The 14,966-nt window shown below is 62.4% G+C and overlaps 1 protein-coding gene across 1 annotated transcript; it reads left to right on the top strand.

Annotated features, from left to right (window-relative positions):
- The first annotated feature begins 9,141 nt into the window (after positions 1-9,141).
- On the top strand, positions 9,142-11,930 carry FOS (Fos proto-oncogene, AP-1 transcription factor subunit). Its single transcript, XM_056347238.1, has 4 exons — positions 9,142-9,496; positions 9,923-10,168; positions 10,300-10,407; positions 10,526-11,930. The coding sequence occupies exons 1-4, from the start codon at positions 9,356-9,358 to the stop codon at positions 11,132-11,134; spliced, it is 1,104 nt and encodes a 367-aa protein (XP_056203213.1). The 5' UTR covers positions 9,142-9,355; the 3' UTR covers positions 11,135-11,930.
- The last annotated feature ends 3,036 nt before the right edge of the window (positions 11,931-14,966 follow it).

Raw genomic sequence — 14,966 nt, 5'->3', positions numbered from 1 at the left:
ATTAGCCCCTGTGGCTCCCTGCAGCCCGGGAGCTGTGATAGCCTGTGCCCTGGGATGGGATGGGGCCAGAACGCAGGCAGCCTGTCCTGGGAAAAAGGGAGCAGCAGGAGAAACTAGTGGCATTTTTACTTTCTCACGTTGGTGTGAAACATGGAGGAGAAACCATCCCCCTTACCACAGCTATGAGCTGCCTGGACAAGATGCATCTCAGATGGAAATGGGGCACCACTAATCCCCCACCGTGTGCCAGGCATCAGCAGCAGGAGCTGCCTGGGGCAAGGGCTGTGGGAGGGTGCAGGTCCCGGTGGGACATCCTCCCTGCTGGCCTCGGCCACTCTGGCAGGCGACTTTGGACGTGCTCTGCATTGCAGCTGGCCAGACCCCAGGCACGCTCCCCGCCTTTGGTCACCTACCCACACTTTCCCACGCTGTTGACGGTCCCTGGGTGCAGGTGACCGGGCACCTGTGGCATGCGGGGAGCTGCCATGACCATGCAGAAGGCCTTTTCTCATGCCTGGTGATTACCTTCCTAAACACCGGCACTTCAGGCTTGCCCTTGAGAAGCAAACACTAATTTCAGCCGCACCCTTTCCTGCCCTGGGGCTGCAGGGCGAGGGTATCCTCAATGTACACTGTGTTCACTGACAGGGGTGTGGGACAGGAACCAGCCCTCGTAAAATCGCCTGGATTGAACCTGCTGCCCTCAGCCTGCCAAACCAAACAGAGCTGATGTAAAGCTAACAGCAATGACAACAGCCTGGCTGCTGGCAAGGGTTGGGCAAGCAGCTGGTTTCCAGTTTGCTGGCCTCAGCAGATGGCGGCGGCAGCAGGAACAGGCGCTGGGAGTTCCCACCCCGCAGGCACCGACGCAGTGGCCGAGGCGGCCGGGGTGGCCCCAAGGTTCCCTCCTCTCCCATCTGCTAGCGGCATTTGTGCAACCCCCGGTGCGAAGACAGTCTTTGGGGTTCCAGGGGAACCCCCGGGCTGCTGTGACCCACCCACCCGGCCCTGGCACTGGAAGAAATGCCCATGGGTGGGTCCCCCCGGTGGGTCCCCCCCAGCCAGGTCTCCTCGCCAGGCGTCGCACCTAGGAGAGCTGCAGGGTGGGAAGCTGATGTCAGAGGCAGAGACACCTGGAGCACACCTGAAGGCTGGCAGACAGGGAGGAGGCACAGTGCTGGGAGCAGGGCTCTTGGCATCAGCTCGTGCTGCCCAGGTACACAGGGAGGAATGTTTGGTCTGTCTGGCACCGCTGTGCGGTCTGCGGGGCTGTTTTGGCAGAGCGGGCTTTGCTGAGAATGCTGCTGTGAGGGGAGGGGCGGACCCGGCTGCTCTTCAAAAGACGGACCAGAAAACACTGCAACAGCTGTGGTTCACTTTGCAGTTTCTTTCCTTTTTGTTCCAGCGCCGCATCTCTGAGGTCTGATGCACACGTACTTCACACCCCTGCCCCGTGCAGCACCCCAGATGGCGAGCACTGGAGACCCACACGTGCTGCGGGTGCTCGGCCCACACCTGCAGCGGGGCACAAGCTCAACGCCTGCTCCTCTCAGAGCAGTGCCTGCAGGGCGGCCTCTGCAGCCATCCATCTGTCCATCCATCCATCCGGCCATTTGTCCATCCGTTTGTCCAGCCATCCATCCGTCCGCTCGTCCATCCGTCCGTTCGTTTGTCCGCCTACCCATCCCTCCCTGCCCTGGGCTCACCACTGCTGGTCAGGCCCCCCAGTGCAGCAGCCGCACAACTCACCTGGGTTAAAAATAAATCCTGCTTTTCAGCAGCCTTATTTTTAACCCTGAGCCCGTTTCCCTCCTCAGGTTACCCAGCCCCTGCCCCCCCGCCCTCAGCTGGGGCTGCCGGCCGCAGGCTCCGCTGCCAGCCCACGCCACAGACTGCGGCCTGCCCGTGGGAGCTCCCCGTGGCCAGACGCGTGGGCTGCGGGGTCCCCAGGCCGAGGGGCTCCCCCGAGCCGGGCGGAGGGGCGGGCCGGGCAGGGGTGCCCCGCCGGCGGGGCCGTAGGAAGCCGGGAGGTGCCGGAGCCGCCGCCGGCCCCCGCGCCAGGCCCCCGACCGCCGCCGCCGCCGCCTCCCAAACAAACAACAGCCGCTCCCGCTGCCGTGGCGACAGAGCCCCACCCTCCGCCGCTGCCATGGCGACGTGGCCCCGCCCCTCCCGCCGCGGCTGACGCCGCCGCCTGCGTCGCCCGCGAGCTCCGGCGGGGAGAGGAGGGAGGGGGAGAACGATGACGTTGCCGGCCCGTTTCTATGGAAACCACGCACTAACGTCAACAGGTTTGTGTGTTTTCAACGTTCCGCCGTCTCCCGGGCAACGTCAGGCGGTCGCCCCGGCCCCAGCAACAGCGCCGCGATTCGCCGGGAGGGGCGGGGGGCGGGGCCGGCGCGGCGGCGGGGCCGCCCCCTCGGCGCGGCGGGGTCGGGGCGGCGGGCACAGGCCCGGGGCGCTGCGGCGGGTGTCCGGGCCGGGGGCACGGCGGCCCCGGGGGGCGCCCAGCCGGGGGCGGTGGGGGCTGTGTCACTGGCCCCACGGCCCGCCCGCCTGCCCCCCACGGCGGCCCGAGGGGGCGAGCGGGGCCCGGCGGGAGCCGGAGGGGTGCCGGAGGCCTCAGCAAGCACCTCAGCACCGCGGTGGGCAGCGCGGGTGGGCCGGGGGTCCCGGGCAGCCCTGCCGCCGGGCAGGACGGAGGCGCAGGCCCCAGGAGAGCGGTGTGCGCCGTGGGAGGCCAAGCGCCGTCCGTGCCCAGCCCCGCGTTTCAGCTGCTGGAGCCCAAACCCACAGCTCCATCCTCTGCTTTCCCACCCGGGCCGGGCCGCTGCCTCCAGCCCCCGGGAGCCGCGGGGTTTGCCTGCGGAAGGCAGGTGGGAATCCCAGCTGACAGGACCCGTGGCGGGCTGGCTGGGGCCTTGTGCTGGAGCACAGGCTGCAGTGTCTCCCCGCTGGTGTGGGCCCACACCGGCGCTGGCACACTGGTGCCCAGGGAGCCCGGCAGGGCCGAGGGGTATGTCGCACTGGCAGGGGGTGCCAGATTTGCAGCATGCTGAGCTCCGCTGGGACCCTAAACCAGGCCCGGAGAAGGCGAGTTACCCTGTCCCTGCCGGCCTGACAGTTGTGCCCTGGCAGCACCCGGGCCCTCCATATGCTGTCACACTCAGGACCACTGTGCCTCTTCTGGGGGAGCACCTACTTGTGTTTCCAGGCCTGTACTCTCTGGCCTGTTTACATTTCTGTCTGACCTCGACAGGGAGGGAAGTGGTCGATCTCTTCGGCTGGTGGTGTGGGCCTGGATAAGGGCAAGTGCTTTCCTCTACTTGGAATGAACTGAGGGCTGGTAGCAGTGAGCAACAGAGACTGTCCTCCAGACCCCGTTCACCGTGCAGAGAGGGAGCAGAGCACCCCAGGTGATCTGCAAGTCTCGTACTCCTAGGTCTCTCTGTGCAAGGGCATGCTTAGCTCTTGGTGAAGTTGCACAGATACTTAGGGATGAGTTAACACCAAAGATGTTTCCTCCTCCCAGCAGTTCCCCCCAGCCAAACCAAATTGCTTGGCAGATCTGGATCCTTGGGGAGGATCAAAGCCTTGGGGCTGGGCTGGCAGCGCTCCATGCTGTTTACATGTATGTATATTCATGGCACTGTTAACCCCAGACTATTTAATAATACTGAATTTTGTATTTATTACATTTCTTAAATACCATCTATGGAACCTCAGTTTCCTGGGGTATTCCCAGTGTTTGTTCCTAGGTCAGAAAAGGCCGACTCTCTGCGTAGCCATGCCTCATCACTTACTCCCTTGCTGTGCTACTGGGGTTTCTATTCCTGCAGTGGCAGTGTCTTTCCACAGAGCCGACAGCTTCCTTCAGCTCTGCCTTGTGTGCAGTCTGACTGTCCAGCCAGAGGTACAGCTCAGCCTGAGCAGGGAGCAAACACTTTGCTTTCAAATCTTGCCATTGCCTTTTAGAAGCAGCAACTGAATGTGACTCCCTCCAGGCCAGGGTGGGCCAAGTCTCTGTGAGTCCCTGCAACTGCCCCATCACTACAAGACACTTTGCTTGTGTTAATGGCTGTCCTCCAGAGCAACCCACTTAAGTGCTGGTCTGTGACACCGAATGGTACAGGAGGAAGGTGATCTGGAGACTACCTCCAGTGAAGCAGGGCTGTCTCTCTAGGTTGTAGCAAAGCCTTAGGCTGTCCTCTTCCCTCCCAGGCTATCTTCAGCTTTGTGATCCTTTGTTTGTCCTGAGTCCCTTTGAGCTGTTCCCCGGAGCACTCCCCAGTCACAACAACTAGAGAGTTGCTTTCTGTCCCAAGCCAAACAATCTTTAACATCCTGTCCCCTCCCTTCAGTTTGGCTGCTTTGTTCTCTGTCCGCAAGAAAATCTCCTTAGCTAAGCACAGTGGCCTTTTCCTCCTTCAGCTCAGCGCTTCCTCCTCTGCTACCCTTGGCCCACTTTCTTCAAGAGCCACCACACCAATGGAGGAGTGGGACCCCTTTACCCAGACCCCAGCCCATGGCATAAGCATTGCTGCGGCTGCTTGGACCCACAGAGAAGAGGCTGCTTGAGCAATGGGACCATCCAGCTGCCACCTACAGAAAGCTCTTGGACACAGTGAGACGCCCAAACTTTCTCTTGCTTATGTGTGGGTTTATTGCAGGCTCCTTGTGGGGTTCCACTGAGGAAAGCACAGCTGTACTTGCCTCATTGGGATCTTGTTTGATTATCAGAAAAGACCTGCATCAGCCTGTCACGGGGTCTGAACATGCTGCCTCTCACCCAGTGCAAACTTCTTGCCTTTCATTTCTGGGACTTCACTTCTAAAACATTGAGCGGTTCTACAAATGCGCAGGTCGTTTTGTTTCAGGTGTTCTCTCCTCCCGGCTGGGCAGTGCCCTGGGGTTATAACCTGAGCATGCACAACGCCCTGGGATGGGCCTATGGCCCTGGAGCCGGTGGGGAGATAAGAGGCCAGCTTGGCCATGGTGCCCCAGCTCTGTCGCACCGCTGCAGCGCACGAAGGGATGGTACTGGCAGTGGCAGGAGCTGCGGCTGGAGAACTTTGTGCTTGAATTGCTCTGGGTTATGAACCCTCGCTCGTGGGGCGATGGCTGCCAGCCCAGCCCCAGGGCGGTGGGGTGCGGAGGAAGCGCCGCGATGGGTGACGCCGCCTTTTGGACCTGCTGGCTGTGAGCGGTGTGTGGTTTCATTAGTGTGCGGAGCGAGGTCCAGCCATGCCTGGTGAGCCAGCATCCCCCACGGTGCAGGCAAAAGCAGGAGGCAGAGTGGCGAGAATGGGTGGGAGGGCTCGACAGCGTCATCTACAGTAATTGGCGGCCCGTGGCATGCGGTGGCACGACCACGAGATGCCAGGATGTCTCCACTCGCAGTGTTTATTCTTTAGGATGTCCCTGTCACACACCCAGCTGCTGTGATTATTAATTACTATTTATACTTTGCTTTGGGTATGCACTGCATTTTAAATGCCAGCAGAGGTGGGAACCTTGCCCTCCTGGAGGCTCCCAGGCTAGGTGGGAGGTGATAGCTGCAGCGTGTCTTGGGGGGAGCTCAGCCCCCCCCCGGATAATGTGCTATGGGCCCTTCCTCCACCCCCTGCTCCTTGGCCACATCAAGAGAGGGGGGCAGGCCCCCACCACTGGTTTATCAGCCCCCTTTCCTGCTTTTCCATCCTGTTTGCTCCTGAGCCCTGCAGCCCCAGCCCGGATCCGCAAACTTGCCTGGCACCAGGCAGACAGAGCGGGGTCCCTTGCGCCATGCTGGGAGCACATGCAGCAGGGGACACCGCGAACAGCCGGTGTCCAGGGGCAGCTGCACTAATAGGAACCTGCCCATGAAATCTGTACTGCAACGGGTGTTTGGGCTATTGCACGGATCCTCTGATGGTATGGGCAGGGTGCTTGGCCAAGCAGTGATGGCTTCTCAGTGCAGAGGGGTGTTTTACAACGAGGAGCTATTTTTTGGTGCCCACAGCAGTATCCCCTGCGTGCCAGCCCTGCTGCTGGACTCTGCCCCCCAGGTCTCCTTCCCACCCACTCCAGCAGCCCTGGGTTAGCTGGAGGCAGACATCTGTCACAGTGCGTGCCCGGAGAGGGAACATGGAACCACACTGTGGTCCATGCCACTGACAGAGGTGGGTCAGGGCTGTCACGCAGCTGCCAAAGGGCCATGCTGCTGGCATGAACTTTTTCCTGGTGAGTGGCCAAATTTAAGCACAACCATCTCCTGGCCCCAAAGCAGGTTTTGGCTGTGCGGGTTGCACTGACCCATATGCCTCAGGTGCTGTTCTGCTGTGGTTTTCCAAGCCCAGGCTCAGTCGCAAGCCCAGCTGTAGGAGGGGTGTGAAAACAGGGCCAAGTTCCCATGCTGCATTCTGGGACCAGGGAGCTCGCTGCTCCCTCCTCAGCCTGGGAGCTCCAAGCTTCCCCATCTCCCTGCTTGGCGGGAGGAAAAGCTGGGGCCAGGCAGGTGGAGGGGTCCCGTTTGTACCCACGACAAGTTCCTTGCTGCATGCATGCTGTCCTTCTGCCCTGCCAGCACCCTTGTGATGCCCAAGCAGTACAGTGTCCGTGGCCTCCTCTGGCCTTCCCAGAGGAAGAGCCATCTCTGCTGGTAGTGGCCAGCAGCCACCTCCTCGCCAGCCCAGGGCCCAGCCATGCCATGGTCTTGTCTGGAGCTCAGGAATGGGTCATGCTGGGATGGGGGACCCCTACGCCTGGGCTGGGGGGAATCCCAGTCCCTATGGTGGCGCATCCCTACAGCTGAGGCCCAGCCAAGCACTGCCAGAGCCCAGCGAAACCCTGCTGGCCCAGGCTGTACAGCTTTAATAGTGTTGCAGCGCTCAGTGGACTCGTGGTCCGTTCCTCAGATCATGCTATTTTGCAAGGGCCAAACACCTCTGCCTGTTCCTGGCTGGTGAGGGGGGCAAGGAGCCTTCATCAGGCTCTGGTGGCATGCTGGCAAGGGCAACCCCGTCACCTGGGCAGGAGGTTTTGAGCTCTGAGTGTGTTTTGTCCCTGTGGTACTGCTTACTTCCTTTTTTTATTCTCACACACACTGCGGTAAAACGTGTGCACCCCGTGTTTGGAGGAAACAACAAACCCACGTCATGTGTTTTCGCTTTCAGTGTTTCCTTGCCTCCACGTGTTAGAAATGTGCAGTGTCCATGCACTTTCCATTTGGTACAGAGCGTGCTCGGTCACCAGTGGAGATGGCAACAAATGGTTTGCATGGGTGCCAGAAAAATATATTCAGCTTTGGTGAAGGGGATCCCCCTCCTTGATTTCGAGACACTTCTTTCGGAGTGGGTGTGTGTGTGGCAGTTTGGCTAGAGGAGCCCTGGGGCAGTTTGTAGATGGCAGCAGGGCTAAGCAGGGATTTTCTGAAATGAGCCTGGAAAATGTCTGGGACTTGAAGCTGTGTTGGAGGCTCTCGCCCATGCTGGGCACCAGTGCGTCAACCCAGCGGCCGCAGAGGTTCAGCCGCTGGCAGGGACAGCAGGGTCGTGGCTTTGCTAATTTGCTGGCACGTCCCTTCCCTTCCCCCGGCAAAGCTGAGTGACCTCCAAAGAGACCCCTGCTTGCCCCACTGCTTCGGCAGGCAGCACGGGGGAATGCTGGCCGGGGGATGCTGGCTGGGGAGGGCAGCCCCGGGCAAGCCCGGGCTCTGGGGTGCCCTGCCAGGGGCTAGCCCACGGGCTGGCTCCGAGCTGGCGAGAGGCAGCGCTGGCCCCCGCGGGTCCTTCCCGGGGAGCGGTGCAGGCCGTGAGCTGCGGCAGTCCTTGGCTGTCCCCTCCGCTCTGACGGGCAGCTCAGAAATAGCAGCTGGCCCAGTTCTCCCGCCCCCGTGGCCCAGATCTCTAAGAACAGAGGCTGCTCGCACAGCAACAGCAACAGCAGCAGCATCAGGCGCTGCATTTAGCCCATGAGCTCAAACAGCGGGAGAGGGTGCCAGCAGGATCCCAGCCTGGCTGGGTGACGCTCCTGCTTGGAGACTGCGCTGCAGGCTCTGTTTGTTGCTGTAAACACGCTCGCTGCTGCAGCTTCCCTGTTACTATCTATAGCCCGATCTCTTGGCTCCCGTGCAAGGCGAGTCTGCGGTCTGGCTCCCAGCTTAGCCTGACCTGAGCCAGGGCTGCCTGACATCCCCGTCGTGGGTGGGTGTCTCCGGGCTTCGCTGCAACAAGGATCAAAACAAAACCCAAACTGGAGGAAAGGACGAGCCTCACCCCTCGTTCCTCGCCGGTGGTTTCCCGGTGGCCCCCTGCCCATGCCCTTGGCGGGTGTCCCAGCGCCCGCGAGGGCTGCTCCCAAGCTCTCCCAACCTTCCTGGGGGGCTGCGGCCCCCCCAGGCTGCCCTGGCAGGGCTTCCCGGTGCCGTTACCCTCGCTCTCGCCGATTACTCTGTGTATACAACAGACAAGTAAATAGTGCCGCATGAGCGTAACGCGTTCCGCGCTGCAGGGAAGGGGGGAGCTCGGGCTCCCCGCACGCAGGGCGCGCCGCGGCCCCGTGCCCCGCCGCGGCCAGACCCCGCTTCGTGCTGGGGACGGGGCTTCACACCCCGCGGCGCCCGGCCCCCGGCCCGGCCTCGCCGCCTCCCTCGCAGCTCCTGGCTCCGCCGCGGGGGCTGCGCGGGGGCTCCCGCCGAGCCGCGGTGCCGCCGCCCCCTCCCCCGCCCCACGCACCCCGGGACGGGGGTCAGCTGCGGCGGGACGGCGCCCACGGGGCCCCCGGCGGGGTCTCGCCGCGCGTGGGGAGGGGGAGGGGCCGCCGCGTCCCGGCCCGGCCCGGCCCGCGCACCGCCCGCCGCACTTGGCTGCAGCCTGGAGCGCTTCCCGTCAGTCACGCCCCCTCGCACAGGATGTATCCCATATAAGGATATCTGCGTCAGTGGGTTCCCGAGCCCGGCCGTACCACTGCGCGCGGGGGGGGGGAACCCCGCCGGCGCTCCCCCGCCGCGCCGCCCGCGGGGCTCCTCCCGCCCGGCGGCCGCCTCCCGCCCCTCGCCGCGGTTCCTCTCGCCGGGAGGCGGGGGCGGGCGGCTCGCGGAGCGGCCTCGGGGGCGGTGTCGGGCGGGCGCGGGGCGGGCGGCCCCACCCGCGGGCACGGGTGGCGCGTCCCCAGTGACGTCGGCGGGAGGGTATAAAACGGAGGCGCCGCGCGGTACTCCAGCAGCAGAGGCAGCCCCGGCAGCGGAGCGGAGAGACGCGCGGCGCGGACCGGACAGAGGGACGCACGCAGCCGGCCCCCTCTTCGCCTGCTCCCCACGAGCGCTCCGCCACCGCCGCATCGCCCCGCACCGCCGGCTTGCGCATATTGAGCCGACATGATGTACCAGGGCTTCGCCGGAGAGTACGAGGCGCCCTCCTCCCGCTGCAGCAGCGCTTCCCCGGCCGGGGACAGCCTCACCTACTACCCTTCCCCGGCCGACTCCTTCTCCAGCATGGGCTCGCCCGTCAACCCGCAGGTGAGGCGCCGGGTACGCCGGCTGCGCCCTCGCCGCGGGGCGGGAGGGGACGGGTTGGGGTGGGACGGGAGCGGGCCGCGCGGTGCCCGCGGGGGGACTGCAAGGCCCCCGGCGGGCTGCCCCGGGTCGGGGGCTGGGCGGGGGGAGCGGCCCCAGTGCCGCGGCGGGGAGGGCGGGGGGAGCCGTGGCCCGGGCCGCGCTCTGCGGCGGGTGTGTAAAGCGGCTTCATTGATAAAACGCGAGTTCATTGAGGAGACTCCGGAGCAGCGTCTGCGTCAGCGCGGACGTCAGAGATATTTATAACAGGCCGCTCTCGTGCGGAGCCGGCGCTGGCAGCGCGGCGCCGTGGCCGGCGCGGCCCCGGGGGCGGCGGGGAGCGGTACGGGCGCCCCGCTGACGGCAGCCCCCCCTTCCTCTGTCCCGCAGGACTTCTGCACCGACCTGGCCGTCTCCAGCGCCAGCTTCGTGCCCACGGTGACTGCCATCTCCAGCAGCCCCGACCTGCAGTGGCTGGTGCAGCCCGCCCTCATCTCCTCGGTGGCCCCCTCCCAGGGCCGCGGGCACCCCTACGGCGTGTCGGCGCCCGCCCCCGCCGCCTACTCCCGCCCCGCAGTGCTGAAGGCGCCGGGCGGCCGTGGGCAAAGCATCGGTCGCAGGGGCAAAGTCGAGCAGGTGAGCGGCAGGACCGGGGTTGGGGGGGGGGGGGGGGGGGGAGGGATATGGGGGGGATGCGGCCGGTGGGCTGCCCCGGCCGGGGGTCACCGGGCTGGCAGCGGGACTGAGCGGCCTCTCTCTGCCCACAGCTGTCACCGGAGGAGGAGGAGAAGAGAAGGATCCGCCGGGAAAGGAACAAGATGGCAGCGGCCAAGTGCCGCAACCGGCGGCGGGAGCTCACCGACACGCTGCAGGCGGTAAGTGCCGCCCGGCAGGCAGGGCGGGGGTGTGTGTGGGGGGTGGCAGGAGGAGGGGGACACACACTCCAGCTGGGGGTGATGCCGGCCTTGGCTGACAGCCTCGCTCCCTCTGCAGGAGACCGACCAGCTGGAGGAGGAGAAGTCTGCGCTGCAGGCGGAGATAGCTAACCTGCTGAAGGAGAAGGAGAAGCTGGAGTTCATCCTGGCGGCCCACCGGCCCGCCTGCAAGATGCCTGAGGAGCTGCGCTTCTCCGAGGAGCTGGCAGCTGCCACTGCGCTGGACCTGGGCACCCCCAGCCCCACCGTGGCTGAGGATGCTGCCTTTACCCTGCCACTGATGCCCGAGGCACCGCCGGCCGTGCTGCCCAAGGAGACTGGCAGCAGCGGGCTGGAGCTCAAGGCTGAGCCCTTCGACGAGCTGCTTTTCTCCACGGGGCCGCGGGAGGCCTCTCGCTCCGTGCCTGACATGGACCTGCCCGGGGCCTCCTCCTTCTATGCGTCGGACTGGGAGTCGCTGGCAGCTGGGCCCAGCAGTGAGCTGGAGCCCCTCTGCACCCCCGTGGTGACCTGCACCCCGTGCCCCAGCACCTACACCTCCACCTTCGTCTTCACCTACCCCGAGGCAGACGCCTTCCCCAGCTGCGCTGCTGCGCATCGGAAGGGCAGCAGCAGCAACGAGCCCTCATCTGACTCCCTCAGCTCCCCCACCCTCCTGGCCTTGTGAGGGGCTCCAGCATTGACTGACCTGTCGGGCCCCCTCCCCTGCCTGTGCACCCCCACGGACTCGCTGCTGTGCCCCATGGGGCTCCCCGGGCCTGGGGAGGGCCCCGCCACCGCCACCCCTGCCCCCCGTCTGGCCTGGTGCCCCGGGGCCTGGCAGAGCGCCCTGCGCCGAGGCATCGTACCTCTTCCAGAGATGTAGCAAATCGCATGGAGTTTGTCTCGTCCCCAATGGCCCATCCATGAGAGCTGGTAGTCTGTAGCATGTCCCACATGGCTGGGTAGGTGACTCCCTCCCCTCCTTAGTATCACTAGCATTAACTAATTAATCTCTTGGTTTTAAATGATTGGAATTTAACCTGGTGCTGGGTATCTTCAACTCGTATCTAGTGCAGCTGATTAACAATAACTACTGTGTTCCTGGCAATATCGTGTTCTGATGACTTAGCAATGACCCATCTTACATGGGGGGAAAGAGACTCTTTTATTTTCTAGTAGGTAGATAAATAGCTATATCCATGTACTGTAGTTCTACATTGATGTTCATTGTAACTTTACTGATCATGCATTGTTGAGGTGGTCTGAATGTTCTGACATAAGTTTTCCATGAAAACGTTTTTATTGTGTTTTTAATTTATTTATTAAGATGGATTCTCAGATATTTATATTTTTATTTTATTTTTTTCTACCTTGAGGTCTTTTTTGACATGTGGAAAGTGAATTTGGATGAAACTTAAGCATTGTTTGCTTATTATTGTTCAGAGACATTGTCAATAAAAGCATTTAAGTTGACTGCTGAAGCTGTCCTAGTGTTACCTTTTGCATTGCTTCCCTGGTGACCCTGAGGGGGTTCCCTGCTCTCTGATTTAGGCTGGCCTGTATCAACAGCAGGCTGGTGCTAGCTGCCTGAGGCACAGGGTGTGTTGGGGTGTGAATATTTAAATATTTAAGGCCAGACCTGTCCTTGCCCTGGTGTTACCAGGACTGGCTGTGGCTGTGCCCTTCCCACCCCTCCTGGTGGGCAAGCAGGGTCATTCCTCATGGCCTCCCCTATCTGCTCTGTCTGGATCTGCTCCCCTGTGTGTCACCTGGTGTGGCCTTTTGGTGACAAGCTGGAGCCCTCACTAGGAAGGAGGTAAAAAGGGCAGGTGAGTTCAGGGAGGCCACCTCCAGGCTGGGGCCCACCCAATGGCTCACATGTGCCTACCAGCCCAGCTTCCTCCTGGCTGGGGAGCAGAGGACATGCACCCTGGTGCTGGGTGCCCCTGGACTTGGTCTAGCACCTCTAAGAGGAGCTATAGCCCATCTTCTTTTGGCCACAAGGGGAGAAGTGCGCCTGCACTTTCTTCTGACTTTGGGCTAAGTGGCATAAGGCAAATGGCTGACCCTTCCTTTGCCTCTCAGTTTCTATTAAAGCTGGTGGCCCAGTCCTTGAATGAGTTAGGGCAACCAGCCCATGTGCTCTGGGAACGTGCTCCTTCCCTGGGGTCTATGCAACATACCTTCTCTTGCCTGAGTCAGTTTAGAGGGGCTGCTACCCTCCATTATTCCTGCTGCTTGCCCACTGAAATGGGCTTCTCTGGCAGGACAGCAGCTGGGGCAGGTCACACCTGTGTGCAGAGCACTACTTTGCTCCTTCCCTAATGCTGGCACATGAAGAGTCCCACAAGAGTGGCTTTCACTGTTGAGAGCTCCTTCCTCAAGGTGGAGGCACAGACACCACCTGTGCTGGGTGTGTGTGTCCAGCTGAAGGCCACCTTGATGCAGCATTCTCAGGAAATCTCTGCAGGCTGGCATTCAGGGCTGGGTTTGTGTAACTCCACATTTCCTGGTCACTGCAGCCGGCTCTGCTTTCTTCACCCCTTCCCTAATCAGAACACGCACAGGATGTATCTCATCTCAGTAGCGTGTATTGCAGCTTCACAGCTTGCTCAACAAGGCTTGCTCTGTGCAAAAGCAAATATTACGTGTGCGGCTTACCGTCTTTCAACATTAAGCTGGAGGCAGCACTGACAACTGACGAAGAATGACTCCAATTGCTACTGTGATGCCACCCACTGAGAGGCAACTACTTTCACACCGCCACTTGAGTTTGCAGGGGCAACACCCAGGCGCAGCAAGTGCACACTGACCCCTGAAGCAGTTGTCTAGGTGTAGCTGCACGAGAGTGAGACTTACATGACAAGTAACCCCGTGAAGTCAGTAAATCTGGAATCACAACATGCATTCTGCTGAAAGACCATCAGGTTCAGAGCTAGAGAACCCAGAGGTCTCAGAGAGCCCGCACACGCTGTTGAAATCACCAGACGTTCAGCAGAGGCAGAAAGGAGCCTCTAGCATCCCAAAATACCACACAGTCCCTTCAAAGTAGGTGGACTGATCCTGTCCTCATCATCTCTCATAATTACTGGAGAGGTTAAAACAAAATCTGAATTCTGATACACAGCAGTCCTGAAGCCTAGCTGAGGCTCTTCTTTCCAACAGCAGCGACAGCAAGTGCCAAGTGTGTCAGCTTTTGCATTTGTTACGCAATGATGTCAAACTCAGGGGTGGCACTACATGAGCCACCTTACGTTTAACCCCAAGCTCCAGCTCCACTCCTTGTCTTGCGATGCCTTGCCCCTCCCTGGACAATCCAAAATTCAGGATGTGCTACATAAAATGTATGGCATGTCATGAATGTGATTTATCTGCTTCCTAGTGTTTGAGAACTCTGTAGTAAAAGCTCACTTAAATCAGTGGGAAACTTGCCACTAACTTCAACAACAGAGCCATGAGAGGGAATAATGCAGCAATCTCTGCTTGGATTACATGCATGTGCTTCAATTATAAGCTGTATCTGATACATCACACAGATACGGGCACAAAGCTTTGTGAAACAAAACAATGGAACGAGATAAGACAAGCAGGTAACGCTTGTGTTATTTCTGACGCCTCCTGTGCTCCTGATCCCGTTGAGGGCAGCAGTGTAATTAATTCTTAGAAATGAAACTGCAACGCGAGGAACGGTGGAATTTGTATTATGAATGACAAGGAGCAGGGCAGTAAGGCAACACGCAGAGCCTAAAACACGTTGCTAGCAGCCTACAGAAGGGTACAGGAGGGTGCTGGGGCTCCAGGGCTGCTCCAGCCCCCCCCAGGCGCGGCGGCCCCGCTCGCCCCTAGCCGCCAGCGCTCCTGCCCCGGGCCGCGGCGGGGCGGCCCCTCTCCCCGCAGCCTGCGCGCCGGGCGCGGGGCCCCGGGCGGACCCCGCTGCCCATACCTGAACCACCGCGGCGGTTCCCAGCGTCGGGCACGGCCCCAGCGCGACCCCGCGGGGCGCCCTCACGGAGCCGGGCGCGCGGCGGAGAGACCGCGAGCAGGGCTGAGGCGGGGTCTTCCCCGTGACCCCCGCGCCGGCCTAGGGGCCGGGCCCGCTCCGCCGCCACCGCCACTGTCACCGCTGCCCTCCCTCAGTGGCGGCCGCTGGGTCGACCGGGCCCCACTGCGCAGCCCCGGCGCAGGCCGCTGCGGGAGCCGCCTCATCCCGCCTCACGCCGCCGCCGGGCCGGGCCGAGCCGAGCCACCGCGCATGCGCGCCCGCCGCCTCGCCCCGCCCCGCCCCGCCCCGCCCCGCCCCGCCCCGCCCCGCCCCGCCCCGCCCCGCCCCGCCCCGCCCCGCCCCGCCCCGCCCCGCCCCGCCCCGCCCCGCCCCGCCCCGCCCCGCCCCGCCCCGCCGTGTTTACTGTTTGGTTGCCAGGGCGCCGCGCGGCGGGCGCGTCAGGGACGTGACGTTCCGCTCCCCGCGGAGGCGCTACGAGCCAACGCCATGACGCAAGTACTTCCGGCCGTGCCCA

The sequence above is a fragment of the Falco biarmicus genome, chromosome 7 (assembly GCF_023638135.1).
Source record: "Falco biarmicus isolate bFalBia1 chromosome 7, bFalBia1.pri, whole genome shotgun sequence".
NCBI lineage: Eukaryota > Metazoa > Chordata > Aves > Falconiformes > Falconidae > Falco > Falco biarmicus.
This window is presented reverse-complemented; position numbering and strand designations above follow the sequence as displayed.